At 36.9% G+C, this 19534-nt stretch overlaps 1 protein-coding gene across 1 annotated transcript in view; it reads right to left on the bottom strand.

The window, feature by feature from the left end:
* The window catches only part of LOC128973411 (neural-cadherin-like), a 58913-nt gene that overhangs the window by 24295 nt on the left and 15084 nt on the right, over positions 1 to 19534 (bottom strand). Inside the window, exons 3-17 of the mRNA XM_054389716.1 lie at positions 19131 to 19356; positions 16455 to 16662; positions 15149 to 15260; positions 14216 to 14465; positions 10895 to 11037; positions 8697 to 8869; positions 7542 to 7710; positions 6654 to 6824; positions 5611 to 5783; positions 4396 to 4563; positions 3558 to 3807; positions 3320 to 3447; positions 2354 to 2540; positions 1850 to 1993; positions 147 to 430 (exon numbers count right to left, since the gene is read on the bottom strand). Coding sequence (XP_054245691.1) covers positions 147 to 430; positions 1850 to 1993; positions 2354 to 2540; positions 3320 to 3447; positions 3558 to 3807; positions 4396 to 4563; positions 5611 to 5783; positions 6654 to 6824; positions 7542 to 7710; positions 8697 to 8869; positions 10895 to 11037; positions 14216 to 14465; positions 15149 to 15260; positions 16455 to 16662; positions 19131 to 19356 — 2786 coding nt within the window. The remainder of the gene's footprint in view (positions 1 to 146; positions 431 to 1849; positions 1994 to 2353; positions 2541 to 3319; positions 3448 to 3557; positions 3808 to 4395; positions 4564 to 5610; positions 5784 to 6653; positions 6825 to 7541; positions 7711 to 8696; positions 8870 to 10894; positions 11038 to 14215; positions 14466 to 15148; positions 15261 to 16454; positions 16663 to 19130; positions 19357 to 19534) is intronic.

The following is a 19534-nucleotide window of genomic DNA, read 5'->3' as shown; positions in this document are numbered from 1 at the left end:
CCACTAACAAAGAAAAAAAAAATAAAAAATCAGTAAAGCTAAATTTCATTAATATATCTCTCCTAGATTATCAGTAACACAATTGTACCAGAGTAATCTGTGCTCTTTCACTGAAATATTATAATCTCAGAAACTGCATACTCTACCTGAAGTACAAAGACTGGTAATCCATCCAGCTCCTCAATTATGCTTCCATAGTATTCACTGATAGAGAAAACTGGAGTCTCGTCATTTTTATTCACAACATTGATGATGGCAACTGCATAATCTTCCCATTTCCCATCAGAGGCCAGCAAGTGAATCTCATACATTTTTATTTCTTCATAATCCAGTGGCTGGGCAATAAAAATGGCTCCTGTTTCTGGTTCAACATCAAGCACTCCTCCTGTGTTTCCAGCTGTGATCTGATACCGTAATTTAGCATTTGTTCCTGTCAATTACCAGCAGTATCAGAAAGCACACAGTTCTTGAAGCAGATCAAAACATGGGATGTTAAGATGAAGTACAAATTATATGATAACTGCTTTTGGTACTACAGTTTTTGGTCTTTTAAAACATGCAGCCATGTCTGTTTATGTATCAGAATGTCCGGCTTTAATTACAAAATATGCCTTTCCTATGAATTATTAATTCTCCATTTACTTATGATCCCTCAAATTCACTGAAGGATCAACATGACTGGCCAAGGCTATGGGACAAATTCTTATTTGCTAACACCCGGTGCGTAAGAATGAGTTATAAACACTTCATACTGTAGAACCAACCTGCACTCACTTATGCGTGGACTTTACCAACAAACAGGATAATTATCTACCAAACCAGAGACAGCCCTAACAGAACTTCTCAGATGCAGTACTGATCAGTCAATAGTTTTACATCAAATAAAGACTTTCTAACCTTTCTGCAAGCTCTACCTTCACATTACTATTCTTCTTTCTTTCCTTCTTTTATAGCTACATCTTTAATCTTTATTGAAAGGACAGAAATGGAGTGCCATATATCCATCACATTAGATTCCCTGATCCAACACTATAGATTTACAGGCAGCCTATGTAATAAACTAAAAGTTCCTTGAGTAGCTGAATCTGTCTTCAGTACAACTTAATTACATTTGTCTTAACCTCAAGAGAGTGAGGAATCAAATGCAACCAGGATGCACTTGCACTTCGTAGACATGCTGACAGAACAACGCTCCAGGACTTGTGCAACAAAAAAAAAAAAGGACGTTTCACCACACAGCAAAGTCAAATTTGTAGTGCACCACAGCCAAAAGTTGGAAGTCTGTAGTGTTCCCTTTCTGCTTTATGACCACTGGTTAGGTACTTATTTTTACATGACTTACAGCTGTATTCCTGAATGATTGGCAGATAAAGCAATATAGCTAAGACTCATCACATGCATTTAAGGAAGGCCAGTCTCAAGTATGAGAATGTGTACCAATAAAAATTTTTTTAAAATACAACTATATTGTCCATAGAGAAAACAAATTAATCTCACTGAAACCAAGTTTGATTCATTCTATTTAAGCAGGACATTTTTATAGGTGCCCATTTGTAAGAAAACTACATAATCTATAACACATTTTTATTTGCTGGCAAAGAAATTATTCCCCATCATTCCACATTAATGCATTGCCTCCCAAAAGAAGAATTATTTGACTTATGCCTCGCAGCTCCATTATGAACTAATGTTCATGCCTAATCAGTTCACACTTAAAGAAGTTTTAAAATCTAGAGGAAAAAAAAAAAAAAACACATTTTCATTTCTAACACCACTAAATATGTCTTGGTGCACTGGAATTAAGTCATTAATATTTTAGATGCAGCTATGGGGAATTCCAATACTTTACCTTCATCGTCGTCATTAGCGCTGACTGTAATGACAGTTGAGCCCACCTCCTGATCTTCATCCACATTTCCTTCATAGACACTCTGAGTGAAGACAGGCTTGTTATCATTCACATCACTGATAAAAATGCGCACATAGGCCGTGTCTAGAGAAACAAGAAACTAAAATACTCAGCTGTGCCACTTCTGTCAGCTACAATTCTTTAAACTGTCTAGCTGCACGTTAAATGAAGACGAATATGCAGACAATACAGAAACAAACCCTTAGGGTTGTGGACAATATATATACCAACATTATTCAAAAGCACTTGGATATCAAATGCATGTCACATTCTATTTGTCTGAACAGATAATATGTGAATAACTGATGCCTAATATGGCAATTGTACAGTTTTTGCTCATGACTTGAAAAAGGGAAATTAACATTTAATCTTGCATTGCCAAGCTTCTGTTTTCAAAGATAAATCCAGGCAAAATAATGCTCGCAACAGACATTTGTCTCTTACCAGAGTTTGGCTTTCCATGTTTTCCAGGTCGAGCTGATTCAGAGCCATCTACTGACTTGACTTCCAGAAGATAGGACCCCTTCTTCTCTCTGTCAAACACTGAGGCAGTGTATATTGAGCCTGTCTCTGAGTCCAAGCTAAAAGATGTGTAGTCTCTGCCACTGTCATGTAACAAGGAGTAAGTTATCTAAAGAATTAAAAAAAAGTCATTATTCTTATACCTTCCTTTTGTTGGACACAAATTAAAGAGAACAAGAACAGTCTTGTGTTTGAGAAAGCTGGGTAACACTACCATCTTGAGAAACCTAGTTTAAAGTCAACTGTATGAGGATTGCCAACCTGTAAAGCAAATAAATTTGTCTTGGTTCCCAAGATCACTGGTTCATGTAAGCACAGTGCTTGTGTGACAGCACTCAAACTCACCTAAATGTCACAGGTACTAATATAATAGCCACAGGGGAGCTGATTTGAACTTGCTCAGTATCATGGATCATATTTTAGTCTCTACTATACCTACATTTTTGTGCACTTGACTTCAGCTTGCAATCTTGTTCTAAGAATATAACTATTTCCATTTTTTAAAATCAGTAACAAATACATCCACTTTTGCTGTTAACCTGACATATTTTGTAAGGGTTAGGTACTCAGTACCCTCCACAATTTACAACTCACAGATGCTTTTAACAAATTTTTTCTTCCATTATACTTCCAATCACACTTTAGGTCTATGAAAAGCTTTCCAAATGAGGGCAAGTTTTTCACCTGAACTACAGGTTGTATTTCTCCACCTGCTAGTTTCAGTTGCATTTTTTACAGAGCAAGCGAGAAAAATGTGTAATTAACTATTTCACCTCACACTTCCCTATTAGTCATCCCTTTTCCTCTTTGAAGACTTAGAGTCTGTTTAACCTTTGGAAGCTATTTCATACCTTTCATCACAGAAGATGTAGATCCCCACTTGCTTACCTCACCATTCTGACCAAGGTCAAGGTCAGTGGCAGACACCTGAACAACAAATGTCCCAACAGCAGCTCCCTCTGTTACTGAGGCTTCATAAATAGATGAAGTGAAGAATGGAACATTGTCATTGACATCTAAAACATAAAAAAGAGCACATAAATGAGAAAACTATTACACTTTAAAGGAAAAAAACAAAACAAAACTACTATTAATATACTGTAACGTCACCACAGAGCTTACACACCTGTTACATTAATATAGACCATAGTGAATGCTGCCAGAGGAACTGCAGCAACATTCTGTGCTCGAACCCTCAGCAGAAAACTCTTTGTTGTTTCATAATCTAGTGGCTCAGCTACTAGGATTGAAGCAGAACCATCATGTCTGTTTGGAGTCAGGTAGAAACGAACTGGCATGTTGGTCTCTGGAACAAGTCCCTCCTCTAGGTTGTAAGTCACACGGGGATCACCAAGGGGAGAAGTTGCTTTGATTGTCTGCATGGTTCAAAAATTTTGCATAATCAACAGTTTTTTAAGTACAACAACATTTCTAAAACCTTTTGTATATTGATTCACCTAGACCTGCATCTCTCAAATGAAAACATTAGGACATGTATTTCCTTAACCCTACCCAGAGCATCTTCAGGCTGCACACAGCCTTCAGCCAAAGGTCACTAGTCATTACACATTTGGTTACTCATTGTTTTATCCTAAAAGTATGTACATTTTGAAGTTACTTCATAAAACTGTTCCAATTACTCACTCTAAGCAATAAAATCAAACAACTCTAAGTACTTTAAGTCCAGTAATCACCTCAGGTAGCACAATAGCATTCAAAAATTTGGAACACCTATCATGCTGTTCAAGTGGAAGAAAATTAAATAATGGTTGCAACACATACAAATTAAATCAAAAATCCTGGTTACTGTTAGTGTTTCTGAAAGAAAACTGATAGCAGATCATTGGTTCCCACAATACCCAAAACTGTTATAAAAGCTCACTACATCTAAGCAAATGAGCAACATTCAATTATTCAATGGCCTTTGATCTATAGACAGATAGCCAAGCCTGTCCCAACCTTACCAGAACTGATGCATCTCGTGTAGTATTCTCTGGAATAACAACTTCATAGCTTTCTCTTTCCCACTGTGGAGGCTGGTTTTTTGCACTGGTAATAGTTACTGCAAGTTCAACTTTACTGCTCCTATTACCTCCATCTGTAGCAATAATCTCTCGAATTATAGATGACCTCTGAAGCAGTAAAGAAGGTTCTTGTTACAGAGGGGTTTGAATTTTTTAAATTTTTTTCCAATGAATTAATAAAACTGATTTTTGTTTCCAAATAAATTAGTAAATGTAAAGGCCCACTTGAAAAAAAAAAAAAAACTGAACAGAAGAAACACTTCCACAAGTGCAGAATACTGAGCTCAGAATGTGACGTAGGTGCAAGGTTCATCAAAATTCTGCTATGTGCTTCACTCAATACTGTTGGAAACTGTTGCTGTTTGTCTCAATCAACCTTAGCAAATTTCACACAAAGTTTAAAACAAATCCAAACATACCTACTTTGTGGAGCCTTCGAGTTCTTAAGCTTACCTACCAACAGTTTTTGTTATTAGGTCTGTAAGGCTCTTACATTCCACAAGGAAAACATATTTGAAAATATACACTTTCACCAAAGTTGTGTATCAGTTACTTAGAAGTTAAATCTCTATTAGGTATTTAAAGATTGATATCTACAACGATATGTTTCAGTACAAATCACAACTCCGAAAATATCAAACTGCTTATGCAGGTATTTAGAAAAAGATGACATTGGTAAATTTTGGATAACTTCCTGAAACTATCTTGTTCACTATGCCTTCACTGTACTGAGGGGTAGCCATGCACCACCATGACTGATGTGTATCAAGTTGGGGATCTGTACCAGAAGTACAATTTCACATTCTTTCACATTCAGACTTGTGTCATAACTCATTGCCTGTTAACACAGCAAAGTCCTACACCTGGGTTCTTGCTCCCCTGCGTACAGACTCAGCCCTCAAGTCCTTACTGTTAGTATGTCAAAGCTAATGAAATGGGAAGTTCTCAGAGGCAATGCTGTCAGTGGCTACTTTCCAGCTGAAAGCAGGGCTTGCTTTATGCAAGTCACAATCAATGAACTCATCAGCTGAAAGCCTTAGACTCTAGTTTAATTTAAACATGACATATTGATCCTCTAATGTGAAGTGTAACACAAACTCAAGACCTCAGACCCTCTTGAGACAGACAGCTTAAAGAGAAAAGCAAGCACCATACCTGAGATATAGGTTGATTCACAAACACCCAGCCTGTAGTAGGATTAATTTGCAAATAATTGGGTTCTTCATTTGCTATTGAATATGTAATGGCAGCATTTGAGCTGTAGTCATCATCATGGGCTGCAACACGAAGAAAACTGGTCCCAACTCTTGTGTCCTCTCTTAGGAAATCTAATGTAAGGAATGGACATTTCAAACTGATCATTAATTCACTAAAGTACATTTTTCAAAGTACATGAAATAAAGAACAAAAAATACTAAATTAGCAATGTATAGGAGCTACAATTTTATCTTCCTTGGAACAAAGGCCATCACTCCAGAGCTACAGATCACATTAGAACTTCACATTATCACATTCATAATTTGGAATTCTTATTTCTCATAAGATACTACTTTTTTTGTCCTTTAGTTTTGCTAAGGGACTAATTGCACTGTATGGATTTTAATTTAGTGCATATAACCAGAAGAAAAGGACCACACGATCAGAAATTACTTTCTAGGATTTGCATACAATAACTAACTGAGAACTACCAGTCTTCATTTTTTAATGAATATTACACATGCCTCTGGGTGTTTATCCATGAACAGAAAGGTGTTTTTTATGAATCAAGAAGGAAAAGTAAAACAGCACATAATGAAGAATAATAAAATTCAAATGGGAAGAGGAAAAGTTATTACAAGAATCTGTTAATCAGAAAACAAAGGCTACAGTCATTGCACAGTGCTGCACCACACTCAGATTCTTACCCCTGTGTAGTACCACAGACACGTGGTGTACTCGAGTAAGCAAAGAGACATGACTATTGTTTCAAGGAATTTTCCCACAGAGACACTCAAGGCCTAGGAGTCCAGACTGTACTTATTACATTGCACATTGCACAGAATAGCAATTGTGCAATTAATTAAGGTAATGCATCTCTGGCTGCAATCACCTAGTTGGTCACACGATCTACTGCCAGGAAAGACAAAACTCATAAATCTTAGCCATCAGGTAAGCTCACAGTCAGGGCACCGAAACTCTATCCAATGACTCTCAATTACATTCATAGTGGCTGTTTTCAAATCTGGGGTCATTGTCATTTTGGTCCAGGATGATAACATTTATCTGACATATTCCAATGAGCGGTTCCGCTGCCTGATCTGTTGCTGTCACAGTGATGGGATATTCCCTCTGCTTTTCTCGATCAAATACCTGAGCAGTTGTCAGAACTCCTGAAAACAAATGGAATACCAGAGAGTTAAAATAGTCTGCATTTGACAATATTCTACATTTAGATGTTTATTTGTCTGTCAATACATTGAGAAACAGTGCAATAGGTTGAATATGCCTCTAATGTGAACTTCAGGTTCAAGGATTCGATCGCAAGATTTAACAATCTCAACAGCTTAAACTGTGCTGCTCAGGCAGAGACAGACTTGATATACACTTAACTGCATCTAAGTTTTGGAAATGGAGGTAAGTAACAAGCTATCTTTAAGGGAATAATTAAAAAAAAATAATCAGAATAAAGGTGTATTTCATGTCTTTTATTCTCCAGAAGTTCATCCTACATTTAGTTTAGGCCTTGCAAGATTTTGTCTCTTTACTGTTTACAAGGCTACTGTCATTTGGATAAATCATTTACAAGCTATTAGCAATGCTGCAAGATAATGTGCACTTAAAATCTTGTGGCTTTTTTAAATCTAATCAGAAAACCACAAGAGTTATTTCACAAAGAACTTCCACATTTCAGGGAAAGCATCAGTTCTAGTTCAGTACTGGACATGCATGAAACTAAACAAGAGTATTTGTTCATGCAGTTAACATGGTTTATATTCTGTCTGCTATCACGAAACTAAATGGAAAAGTATGAAATCTGATTTTGTTTCATTTTTTTTCAACCAGTGTAACCAAGTGGTCTCCAGTATCAGTTGTGATATTCACTTTACCTGTGTCAGGATGAATAGTAAATGCTGGTAGGACACCACCTCTGTGCATCAAGCCATATTTCACCATACCATTGGCTCCTTCATCAGCATCAGTGGCTTCAACCTGCAGTACAGCTGTCCCTGAAGGCTGGTTTTCCAAAACAGAAGCATGTTCCTGATAATAGTGACACTAAAAGAAGGGAGAAAAAAATTTTTAAAATGAACTTACCATGCCATTTGATTTACAGATATAGTGGAGTGAAAAAGAAAGAAAAAAGATTTAGCTACACTTCCATTCATATGCACTGATGTCAATGTTTTCTCTGTAGCATAATTAATTTACAGGCTTCACTTGCTATTTTGTGGTTATGGGAACAACACAGGAGACAAGGCCACTGAGCATCTTCAACTAAAGAAAACCTTTGGAGAAAAAGTTACAGTTACATATACTTCCAAATGCAAATATTTTTATCTCTTAGCAGAAGTCTTACAGAAAGAGTGCATACAGCTGTCCAAACCACAGAACTACTTTGGTCAAAAAGAGATTTCTACACAAAGTAACTTATCAAGGACATATTACTGAGAATTTCAAACACTGTCATAAAGTCACTCACTTCATGAAATATGCAACGTTGCCTATTAACACTTTAGCCACTTCAGCATCAAACTTGAAATTATTAGACAACAGACCCTAAACATGAATTAACATTATTAAAACATATTCAAACATTTATTATTTACAGTACTTTCCAAGTCAAGCTAAAACACTTCCATTCTTCTCTCTTTCATCACTTCCATACACACAATGATCAGAAGAAGCCTATGTAATTTAGAGAGGAATATTTTGCAATACAAGTCCAGTGAATAGAGAGCTATACCTAGCAATTCCTCCTCACATATGTCACTCTGAACCTCCAAAAGGTATTCACTCTGCCTCACCTTCTAACATGCCAGAGATGAGATGTGGTTCATAGAAGAGGCAGTGCTCACAGGAACTGTTCTGCCACAAGAGGAGAACAAATCCTGTAAGTCTTAGGAGAGGGATGAAAAAGATGGGAGAAAGAAGCACCAGAACTCAGAAATGAAAGCAGATCACTTCTTGAATAGCTCATCTGCTGCATCACTTGCACAGGAACAACACAGTCCTGTATTTACTACAGAGCCTTGTGTATTTACCTTCTGAAAGACAGGTTTGTTATTGTTGACATCATCAATTCTCACAACAACCTGGGCAGTACTTGTAAGAGAATGGGGCCCTCCAGAGGTGTTATCATCAGCAGCTGTGACATTAAGTACATATTCTGGTCCCTGCAGCTTTGGAATTGGACTTGAACGAAGTCTAACTAGCCCTGTAAAAACAACAGTAAGTTGTGGTTGGTTTTGGTGTTTTTACTATATTAACCAATTACTATTATTCTCCTCACTAGCAAGCACAATGCCAAACCATTCTGGTTTACCTACTCATGAATAAACCACAAGGATGTTACAGTTTAATTTAACTGTGGTGTTTTTACTGCAGTCCAATATTAAAACAAAATTAAGTAGGTATAATAGGTTTGTTTGTCTACAGAGCTAAATGAGACAACAGCTACAATTCAGCTGACCTGCATATGTTAGCGTTCCTCTACCTGTTGCAGGGAAAAAAAAACAATCCAGAAAAACTTTGTAGCCAGACTGCACCTGCCCCATCAGTGAGTCTGGCTATGTTCCTGTACCATTACTGCAATGAAGCATGTATCACCAGGTTTACTTCATAGCTAGTGATGCTAGCTCAATTTAAACTAGTTGAAGTTGACCTTCGTGCAGCACAATCATAGCAGCATTTATCAATGCAGGTATATTCTCAGAAAACCTGTATTTTTGCTACTCTCCCAAGTCACTCAGATGATACATCCTGCTAGATGAGACATAAAGGCATTGTCAGAGAAAGATGTATGGAAGATTTGCCACAAAAGCAGAAGAAACTACAGCTATCTGAGACCATGCAGTAAGAAGCTGTTATTCCTTTGCTCCATCATCCATCAGTCACCTCTGTTCTTCATCAGGCACAATAGAAATTGTATTGCTACAGATCAATGTCGCTCAATTAACTTGCAAATGTATTGTTTTAGCTGCAGCACTTATTTTTGACACTTCTCCACTTTACCTTGGCATTTCTGCATCAAGGGAGTACAGACTATTCCCCTGACATGATTTATTTCTGAGAGGAAACTGCTTCAAGTCCCTGTGTAAACCTTTACTGGTTTACAAAGCAGCAAAAGCCCAAAAGTGATTTGGAAAAAAAAAATCTAATGGTTATAAAATTAAGTTAGTTGGTAAAAAAGCATAAAAGTACGTATAAATTATTGTCTATATTAAAACTATGGAGCTTGTCCTAAGAGATGCTATCAATCAAATTTTAAGATTCTTTAAGCACTACAATAAAGATTTTCAGAAGCATCAGATATACTACCCCTGTGGCAATTAAGGCACTTTTAAAACCATTGCTCCTCTTCAGGTGCTAAAGGATGTTTAGAAATTTAACTCTTGGAAGCTACAGCTCTATTTTTAAGTTGGAAAGGATAAAAGGAGCTCTGAGTAAATCGAGGATCACGCTTCAACACTTGCAAGTTACCTGCATATCATATTTTTGGGAACATTTCAGAACCTAACATTAATATTGCAAAACCATGATTTGCATTGATATTAATATTTCATGCTAAGTGAACTCTATGAAATCAAAAGAAGGAATAACTTTAAGCAGCTTATTCCTTCCTATATATTCAACACATTGAATTCAGATTTTGATTGCAGTTCAAAATAGGTTAAACATAAAATAGGTTAATTGAAGTTAATTAAGTTACTTCCGTCCTTCAGTGGGCTTTCAATCCAGTTGCCTGTTTCTGTCTCAAAACATTCCCTTTGTTTTTTCAAGCAATCAACAGCAAACCAATCCTATTAATTTAAAAGGATGTGTCAGCCTACTCAGATGATGTGTGTTTGTGCATATTTTTGTTTCTAAATATTATTCAAATCTCTTTTTGACATTTTGGAATGTCTGTCAGTAATAACCTTCTCTAGTAACTTGCTATCTCGTAACTTACCTGTTATTTATAATCATGCTCTCTATTAAGTTACTGAAAGTAAACAATGAACAAATAAGACCAATTATACAAAGCCTTTAGGAAAATGGTACCTTTTTTTCAACATTATGAATGTCTAGAACAATTGCATCTTTTTCCTGCATTTTTTAAAAATTAGGTTAGTATTAGCTTATAAAATAGCATAGGCTGTTCCAGCTTTTATAACTGCTACATAAGGAAGATCAAATTTAAGCTGCATCACATGAGAATCAACATCGTGACAGCAGGAGCAAAGAGCTAAGATAATATTACCTTTCTTAGGATCAATAACAAAGTTTCCTTTTTCATTTCCAGACAGAATATCATATGTCACACCATCTCCATCAGGGTCAACAGCATTAACTGTAGCAATCAGTGTATTTGGGCCTGCATCTTCAGAAACAAAACTTCTGTAGCTGTTAAAAGAAATTATGACAACACATTTGTGAATTTAAACAGGAAAAAACATGTACAGGACTCTGCTTTACAACATCCACTGGCTGCCTGTGCAGAGATTTGTAGTTTATTAATACAGTTACACCAATGAGATGCTTCTTGGTTAACCAATGAAATATTATTGATGATCTATCCTACCACCCATATCTTTTTGTTGTTACCTCCCATAGACTTCCATCACAAACTTTAAGCAGTATTAAAGCTTTTCTGTGCTACAAGAGTTTCATTACTTGGAGAATTCACTCTTTTTAATTTAAAAAAGTGAATTGCATGATTCAAAGTCAATGCTTGCTAAATGGACAGCACTGCTTGTTATAGCACACTTACTGACACAAGCTCTAAAAATGCTTTTGGTGGAGTCTTTGCCACCAGCGTGACTAAGATGAGTATCAGATCTGGAGGACATGTCAGTTTTACAAAAACATCAAGTCCATATCACTGACTTTGTAAGTTCTGAAGAGGTATTATCAGCCTAAACTTAATGCTCTCTGGAGTAAAAAATGCCCCTGATTTAGCCAAGTCTCAAGTATTTATTACTTTTATCTGAATGGATTGACCATAGTCCAAACTATGCATATTACAGACCTGTCCACAGGAGATATTCCAAAACTCAGCTGTAAGAATAAACTACAGTTGGCTGTATCCAACAACATAAAACACATATGGACTACTGGGTTCAGAGTGCTTATGGACCCACTTGGCATATGCTGAGAATCAGGAAAAAATCAAAGAAAAAGAAAATGGATGCATAGAAACCCTCCCTCTGAGTTTTTTTTCCTTTTTTCTAGATATATGTGTGTTTTCATCAAACCTTCACAGAAACTGCTTTTTCTCTTTCCCCAATTAACATGCAATGACGTAAGAGAAGTAAATTATTCTGGTTTAGCTCAGTCACTGTTAACTCTGCATCTGGAAAGCAAATGAACAGTAATTCCAATAATTTTGAATATGAAATACAGGGACAGAAGAGATTCAGGCATCAGAAGAGGTCTCTTAAAAAAGAGAAAGTAAAAACTGACAAAATGAAACAGAATGGTAGCCTTAAGCATTTCATAACTGAGATAAAGGATAACTGTGATGAAGGAAAGCTTGTGACAAGGAATTTTAGGTTTATACCAGACTATAAAACTACTTAAACAAGAAGCTAGAAGGACATCATCATCTTGATTTGTATTAGCCTGCCACAGAGTATAACATTAATTGCAAACTAGACTCTCAGCAGGACCTAATGTACAAGTTTTCACAATGAATCTATTTCACAGAAACTACAACCAAGTTCTGGCTGAAATTCACTTTTAAGTTGGAAGACTTTTTTCCAAAATGAGAAAGTTAAAGTAAAATCAAAGCCTGTTTAACCTGGTTGAATCATAACTTGAGACAGCTAAAATTCCAGGAGCTGAATTCAATTCCAGTGCCAATCTACACACATATTTGGAACAGAAATTTCCCTGCTATTGCATATGGAATAGGAAAGCTTCTTGTGAATGTTTGGTAACTTAAAATAATGTTAATTTTAGTCATATTCTTCAGTAAGCTTTAAATATTACAGCTGGCAGGGTGCTGGGGGTTTTTTATACTATGTTTTCAGATTCCAATTTGTTAGAGATGTTTACAGATTCTTTAATAGTGTCACTCATTTCTGATTAAAAAATGAGGAACAGATACAGGTAAATATTCAAGGACCTTGAAGATTAAAACAAATACATGCATGAAAAATAAGCACCATATGAAGACTGAGAAACTTAGTTTGATTAGTGTTTGAAAAGGCATAGAGATCCAATAAGAATTGAGAGAATATCAACTTTTCCAAGCTGTATCTCCTAAGCAGTGTTTGGGAAAGAAAAGCAGGCACAAGATTTTGAAGCCAGAGGTTACCTTTACATAAAATAAGGACTGTCAGAAAGCTTTGATGTTTTGTTCAGCTAAACCACAAGCTCAGCATCACTGAAATTTCTGCCTGGGTTTTGTTCTGAGCAACTTGTAGTTTTAAGAGTAGAAGACTGGTTCAGAGACTGACTGAGAATTCCATTACAAAGTCTCAAATGCAAATCCAAGTTTATAGTCCTTTTGACACTGTTTCAGATGCTTTTGAGCCCCAGCTACAGAATTAAAACACTTACTGATGCTGGGGAGTGGGGGGGGAAGGGAGAGAGAGGAAAAAAGTAGAGTTTGTAGGGCATGAGTCTAAGGGAAATTAACTGAACTCCACTTATTGACATCTGGTTTGTGGTTTTTACAATTCAGTGGTCATTTAGGATTCTGTCATTTAAGCATTTTTCTTGAACAATTATAAACCAAAGATGCAGAGTGTTGACTTTTTAAGCTTAAATTGCCTAACTAAAAGGCAAAATTCCACCATGTACTCTGGATGAAGACTGAGGACAACACTGAGGTGCCTGCTTTTTCTGCTTGATTTCCTTTGGTGGTAGAGAGGTCCTCTTGAAATGCATGATTTGAAACGATTATACCACCACTTTCAGCACACACTGGGAAAAATCTAAGTGCAAGATCAGTCACAAGAGTGTGTCTATATACTTCCTCTCTCTAGGTAGATACACAACTCCTACTACAGAGTGTCTATGTAGGGATACAACAGGGGCAATGGTTTTAAATTAGAGTAGATTTAGGTTGGACATTAGGAGCCAGTTCTATACCATGAGGATAGTGGAACACTAGAACAGGTTGCCCAGAGAGGTAGTTGAGGCCCCATCATTGGAGATATTCAAGGTCAGGCTCAACGGGACACTGGGCAATCTGATCTAATGAAGGATGTCCCTGCAGTGCAAGGGGGTTGGACTAGATGACCTTTGGAGGTCCCTTCCGTCCCAAATCATTCTTTGATTCTATATACTACCTCTCTAGGTAGTTACATAAGTCCTACTATTGAAAGCATGCCTAAACCTTAAAGTTAGGAACCAAATTGAAAGATGTCTTCTTTGGGTTTTGTCTTGTTTTTTTCCAAACTGATAGTAAAAGAGAGTCTCAAAGTCAAACAATTGTTCCACATTTGCCAGTCCAGATCTCAAATTTGACTGAATCTAAGTCAGTTACCATGCTGTAATGATCAACTTTCCAACCAAAACATAAAAAACAAGAGTAAAAGACAAAGATAACAGAGTTTTAAAAATATGTATTTACATTCTCTGAGAAAACTCAGGTGCTTCATCATTCACATTTGAAATGTGGATCCTAACAGTTGCTGTCCCAGTCTTTGGCTCTTCCCCTTTATCCACAGCCAGCACTACAAACTCATACAGATGGTTAGGTCGCTCATAGTCCAGCTGTGCTGCTGGAAAAATAGTACCATGAGAACTAATACTGAAATCTTGACTCAAAGTGTAATACAGCAACTCAGCATTCTCCTTTGAATCGCAGTCAGAAGCTGTCACTAAAAACAGAAAAGAAAGACATTGTATAGATCAAAGACTGTGAATTGGAATGTTAAGTACTTTAACAAGAGGATTAGTATGTAGTATAAAACTGTAATAGCATTTGCCTTGGCATGTGGTGCTTGAAATAATTTATAAAACTCTGCGACTCCTTGTGCTTTTTATTAAACTCACCCTTACCTGAATGCAAGTTGTTTAAAGAAAAAAAAGGAAAATGTAAGTCCCTGATTGAATTCAGCCACTAGACCTTGCCTTTGTCTGCTGGATTCAAAGAGAGCAGTATTCCCTACAGCCAGCCCACATAGTACTTTAAAAGACTGGCAGAGAGGCTGAGCTGATGTGTCCATTATTTCTGATCCAACATCACTCTCTTCCTTCAAATAAAGAAACATTGCAACAGTGCTACTATAAGCCTGCTAATACAATACCAACCACAACCAAAGTCCTGTTACTTCAAAATCCTACAAAGATCTCTTTCCTTTGTCTCCTGTCCCCCAAAATCATTTTGGCTGTGCCAGTAGTAAATAATTATGACCCAATCCTACAAGGTGCCATTTGTCTCCAGAAAGTTGCAACTACCAACGCTGGGCCAGGTAATTTTGCCTTCTGAATTGAATTCTAATTGTGAGAAGAAAATAAAATAATCACACTGAATGTAACAAATCTGTTTAGAAATACTAACCTTGTAGAAGAGCAGTTGTCATTGTAACTGTTTCAGGAACATCAGCTTTGCTGTAAATCATCTGATGAAATTCAGGGGCACAATCATTCACATCTGTGATTACAACCAAAACCTTAAGGGAGAAGAGCAAAGTTAATCAAGGTAATGACTTTACTGCTCTAGAAATATTTGCAGGAAGAATTTCCCAAAAACATCCTTGAGGTCTTAAGAAGCCATAGCACATAGGCTAAGCCATTTTTCTCAGATTACTCTTCTCTTACTGAGAACCTTTGAAATACTAGATTCCAGAACACAGCAGAGTAGATTTAGACTAGACAGTAGGAAGAAATTATTTATTATGGCATGATGAGACACTGGAATGTGTTGCCCAAAGAGTTTGTGGATGTCTCACTCCTGAAAGTGTTTAAGACCAGGCTGGATGAGGCTTTGAGCAATGTGGTCCTGTAGGAGGTGCCCCTATCCATGGCAGGGGGGTTGGAACTTAGATGATCCTTATGGTCCTTTCCATCTCAAGCCATCCTATGATTATATGATACTAGAAATTGCCAAGTCTCAATCCCTTGCAGCAAAATTTTCCACTCATCATCTCATAAAGTTCTTTCAAGTCATATTCTAACACTCTCAATCTTGTAGTACATAAAAGAGTCAATAGAAGATATGGGTCTCTGGAGTGCTACAGCCACTATTTGTTACATGGACATATTGGGTTTTTGTTTCACTGTCTCTGTGACCTCACACTTGGTCTTAATAATTCTTCCTCCTGTTCCCACTCTTGGGTACATCTTACTTCCTGCAATGAATAAGCATGGGTTTTCTAGCTCAGGGAATCCTTGAATTCAAACAACTAAACACCATGAACCATTGTCTTTTAATAATGTTTGGTTTTATTACTTTCTCTCTTTACAAGTCCACTTCACGCTCTTAATATGAAACAAGTAATTTTCTATTCTGCCTTTGTTTTAAACTGGAGCAATCTCAAAAACACATCATACTTCATGAAGGTTTAGTGCAAAACAAAACCTTTTCCATGGCTTGGCCACATTCATTTCCATAATTTCCCAGATCTGGGCTAGGACCTATGATGGGATGTCATGTTGATCCCTCATAGAAATAGCCCTTTCAGCACCTGCAAAGGTGAACTCTAAGATTACCTAAACCTGCCCTCAAATAGTCAGAAAGACTTTAAACATAGACAGTAGGAGAGATAGGATGAGATGGGGATGTGAGAGCCCCTAGTGAATCTGTACAGAAATCTGGAAAGGCTGAGAGAAAATGGAAATACATAGAGCCAGAAATGAACAGTTACCTCAGCTACACTGCTGAACTGGTGTTCCTCATTTTCCTCTGCTCTGACCAGAAGAAGATACTGGTGTTGGTCACTCTCATAATCCACACTCCGAGTTAAACTGATATCTCCTGTTCCACGATCAATGCTGAATAGCCCACTAGGATTAGTCAGTAAACTGTAGCTCAGGGATTTCTTTTGATATGATACAGCAGTGACTGTAAGAAAGCTGCATTTTAATTAAAAAAAAAAAAAAAGATTAAAATACTCTTGAGCACATAATAAAACACATTGAAAAATACGGCACAAATTATACATATCAAAAAAGATGGTGGAGACTTTCAAGACCCATCGGGATGCATTCCTGTGCGACCTGCGATAGATTCTGTGGTCCTGCTCTGGCAAGATGTTGGACTCAATGATCTCTGAGGTTCCTTCCAACCCCTAACATCCTGTGATCCTGTGATCCTGTGCAGTCCCATGGGTCTGATCAGGGCCTAACTGAAGCCAGTGATAGCTAAACAACAAACGCAAACATTTTTTGGTACAGTAGCTCTATCACCTTGAGGTTAAACAGGTAAGGATAGAATTCTTGGAAGCAAAACACAGTAAGGATTAAAAGCACAGATGCTGCAGATGAATTTGCCTGTTATAACTTTCCTCTATGACAGCAATGGTTTGCAGGCAGAAAACTAAAGGATAAAACAAGACACAAAAGATTTTAACCACAGCATGGCAAGTTTGCTGCTGCAGTCATTTCACCCTAAATTTTCAAGAGATAACTGCAAAAGGATAAAAGCCAGTCACTGACATGCCAGTTATACAGAACATGTGGGGTTTGCTCTTGTCTGGCACTATGTTTTTTCCACTGAAGTCCAAAGTGTTTAAAGCCTTCAAGTGGGAAAACACTTGCAGCATGAAGTAAAAGATGACATTAAAAAGTAAATATTTTTAAAGGGTTTAAAATACAATACTAATTCCTCTAGTGCCTGTTGCCTTAGCATGCAGGTTTCTTAGGAAAAAGAATTCTATCTCCCAGGAGAACCCAACGACACGGATGATCCAGTGACAACTGCAATTGAAAAGAAAAAACTCCATTTGTGCAAATAGCTTTTTTCCCATTGTATTTCCATGCTGCTGTCTTCTCACTTCCCTCAGGTGCTCTACTGAAACAATGGAAAAGGTTGCTCTAGGTCATTACCTCACGTTAGGTATTTTTTCTATGTTTTCCTATGATGTGGTCTCACACTCAGGTCTCAGCCAGTGCATGACTGTGTTCCTGCCAACAGGAATTATTTTGTCCTTCCTCTAGCTCCCTACCTTGGCTGCATGTTCATGCCACCTCTCCTCTCTCGTCAGCACTGAAAATCACAAGGTCATGCTGTGAACATGTTTAACTACCCAACTGAAAACTTTTTTTCCTTTTTTTTGGCTTTGTCTTTCATTGTATCAGCCTGCCCATGCAGCTAGATTATTAGCACAAGTGGCAGACCAAAGGAAGAGGAAGATCTGGTAATGTTCCCCTGCTCAGTAGCAATGTTAAATCAGCAAACAATTGTGAAATCCTAAACCCAGAAATCCAGTGCATGACAACAGATCTGTTTTCCTGCATACTTGTGCAATTGGTCCAATTTAAATATCAGAACTTTAGGATTCTATGTGGATTTTCATGACTATTTCTGGTCAACAAACAAAAGGAAACCACTTTCACTGCACACATTGGATATACTCAAACCTCTTCTGACATTATAATAACCATGTTAATACCTATAAAGAATTTTATTCTTTTTAATCCTAAACATTATTGAACCCAAGATATCAGGTACCTGTTCAGTAGTGTAGCATTTCAGAGTTCTTGCATTGCTTCTATGCCTGTGCTATTTCAGTTCATTGCAGTTTTAATAGTAGATGAAGTTTTTCTCTAACAGTTGCTATTATTCTTTTTTCTTAAAACTGTAAAACAGTTTTTTCTTAACACTGTAAAACTCAACATTGTAGATTGAACAGTAAAATACAACTCCATAGATAATATAATAAGGGTTGAATGGCCACACAACAAAGACATTTACTGAACAAAAATATTCTCAATTCAACTGCAAATGTTTGCCTTAAGAACAAAATTGTTTGGAAAAGACACAACTGAATATTCAGGTGGGTTTATGCTGCTAAGATTTTCTGTGATATTTAGATCTACATAGTTAGACAAAAAATGGAAAATAACATGGCAAGTTTTGTGGCCTCTTCATTTCTGCTTAGTTCGTCATCAAGATGAAGACAGCAAAGGCATTCTTTTGCTTTTCCAATTTTCACTTGATGGAGAATGCACTTCTCCAGATTTGACACATAAAATTATTACATTCTTTTGCACCAGGATATCTTTCTTCATGATGTAACAGCTCTAACTTAAATTCTGAATTTTGTTTGAAAATTAAGACACAATCAGAATCTATTAATATCTTCCATATCTTTAAAAAAAAAAAACAACCATAATTATTCAGTATTGCTTTTCCATATAAAAGGGTAACTAAAAAAAACCACAGCAATCAAACTCTATCTCGATCCCTTCTATTAAGATATCTAAACTGCTACTCACTGTATCTGTTTATGAGTCACAAACAATATTGTGGTTCTGGGGAGATCAATCAGAAGTTAAACAAGGAACACAATCTCACTGCATTATTTTTAACTGTCACTTACGATTCTCCTTGTGGCATGCTTTCAGGAACAGAAGCCAGGTATGATATGTTGGTGAACTGTGGTGGTCGAAAGCCAGCAATTATAGAAACAGAGGCTGGAGACCCTCTGCTGCCAAGTTTGTCTGCTGCTAGTACAGTCAGTAAATACTCCTTGTCCCTCACCAAGGGCAAACCTGTTGTTTTAATCCAGCCAGTGTCCCTCTCAACTTCAAATCTGTCTTCACCACCTAAAAAGAACAGATCCACAATTTGCTGTCAGCAAGAACATTTTTATTTGATTGAGAGGAGAATGCAGTATCAATTCCCAAGTTGATTTTGCCTTAGGATCAGAATGCACACTAAAATTCAAAAGTTTGTTTAAAACTTGGAAATCAGAAATCAGTAGTTATGTCCACAATCACATTT

The sequence above is a fragment of the Indicator indicator genome, chromosome 19, assembly GCF_027791375.1.
Source record: "Indicator indicator isolate 239-I01 chromosome 19, UM_Iind_1.1, whole genome shotgun sequence".
Lineage (NCBI taxonomy): Eukaryota > Metazoa > Chordata > Aves > Piciformes > Indicatoridae > Indicator > Indicator indicator.
The sequence above is the reverse complement of the archived record's forward strand: the minus strand, read 5'-3'. Positions and strand labels throughout refer to the sequence as shown.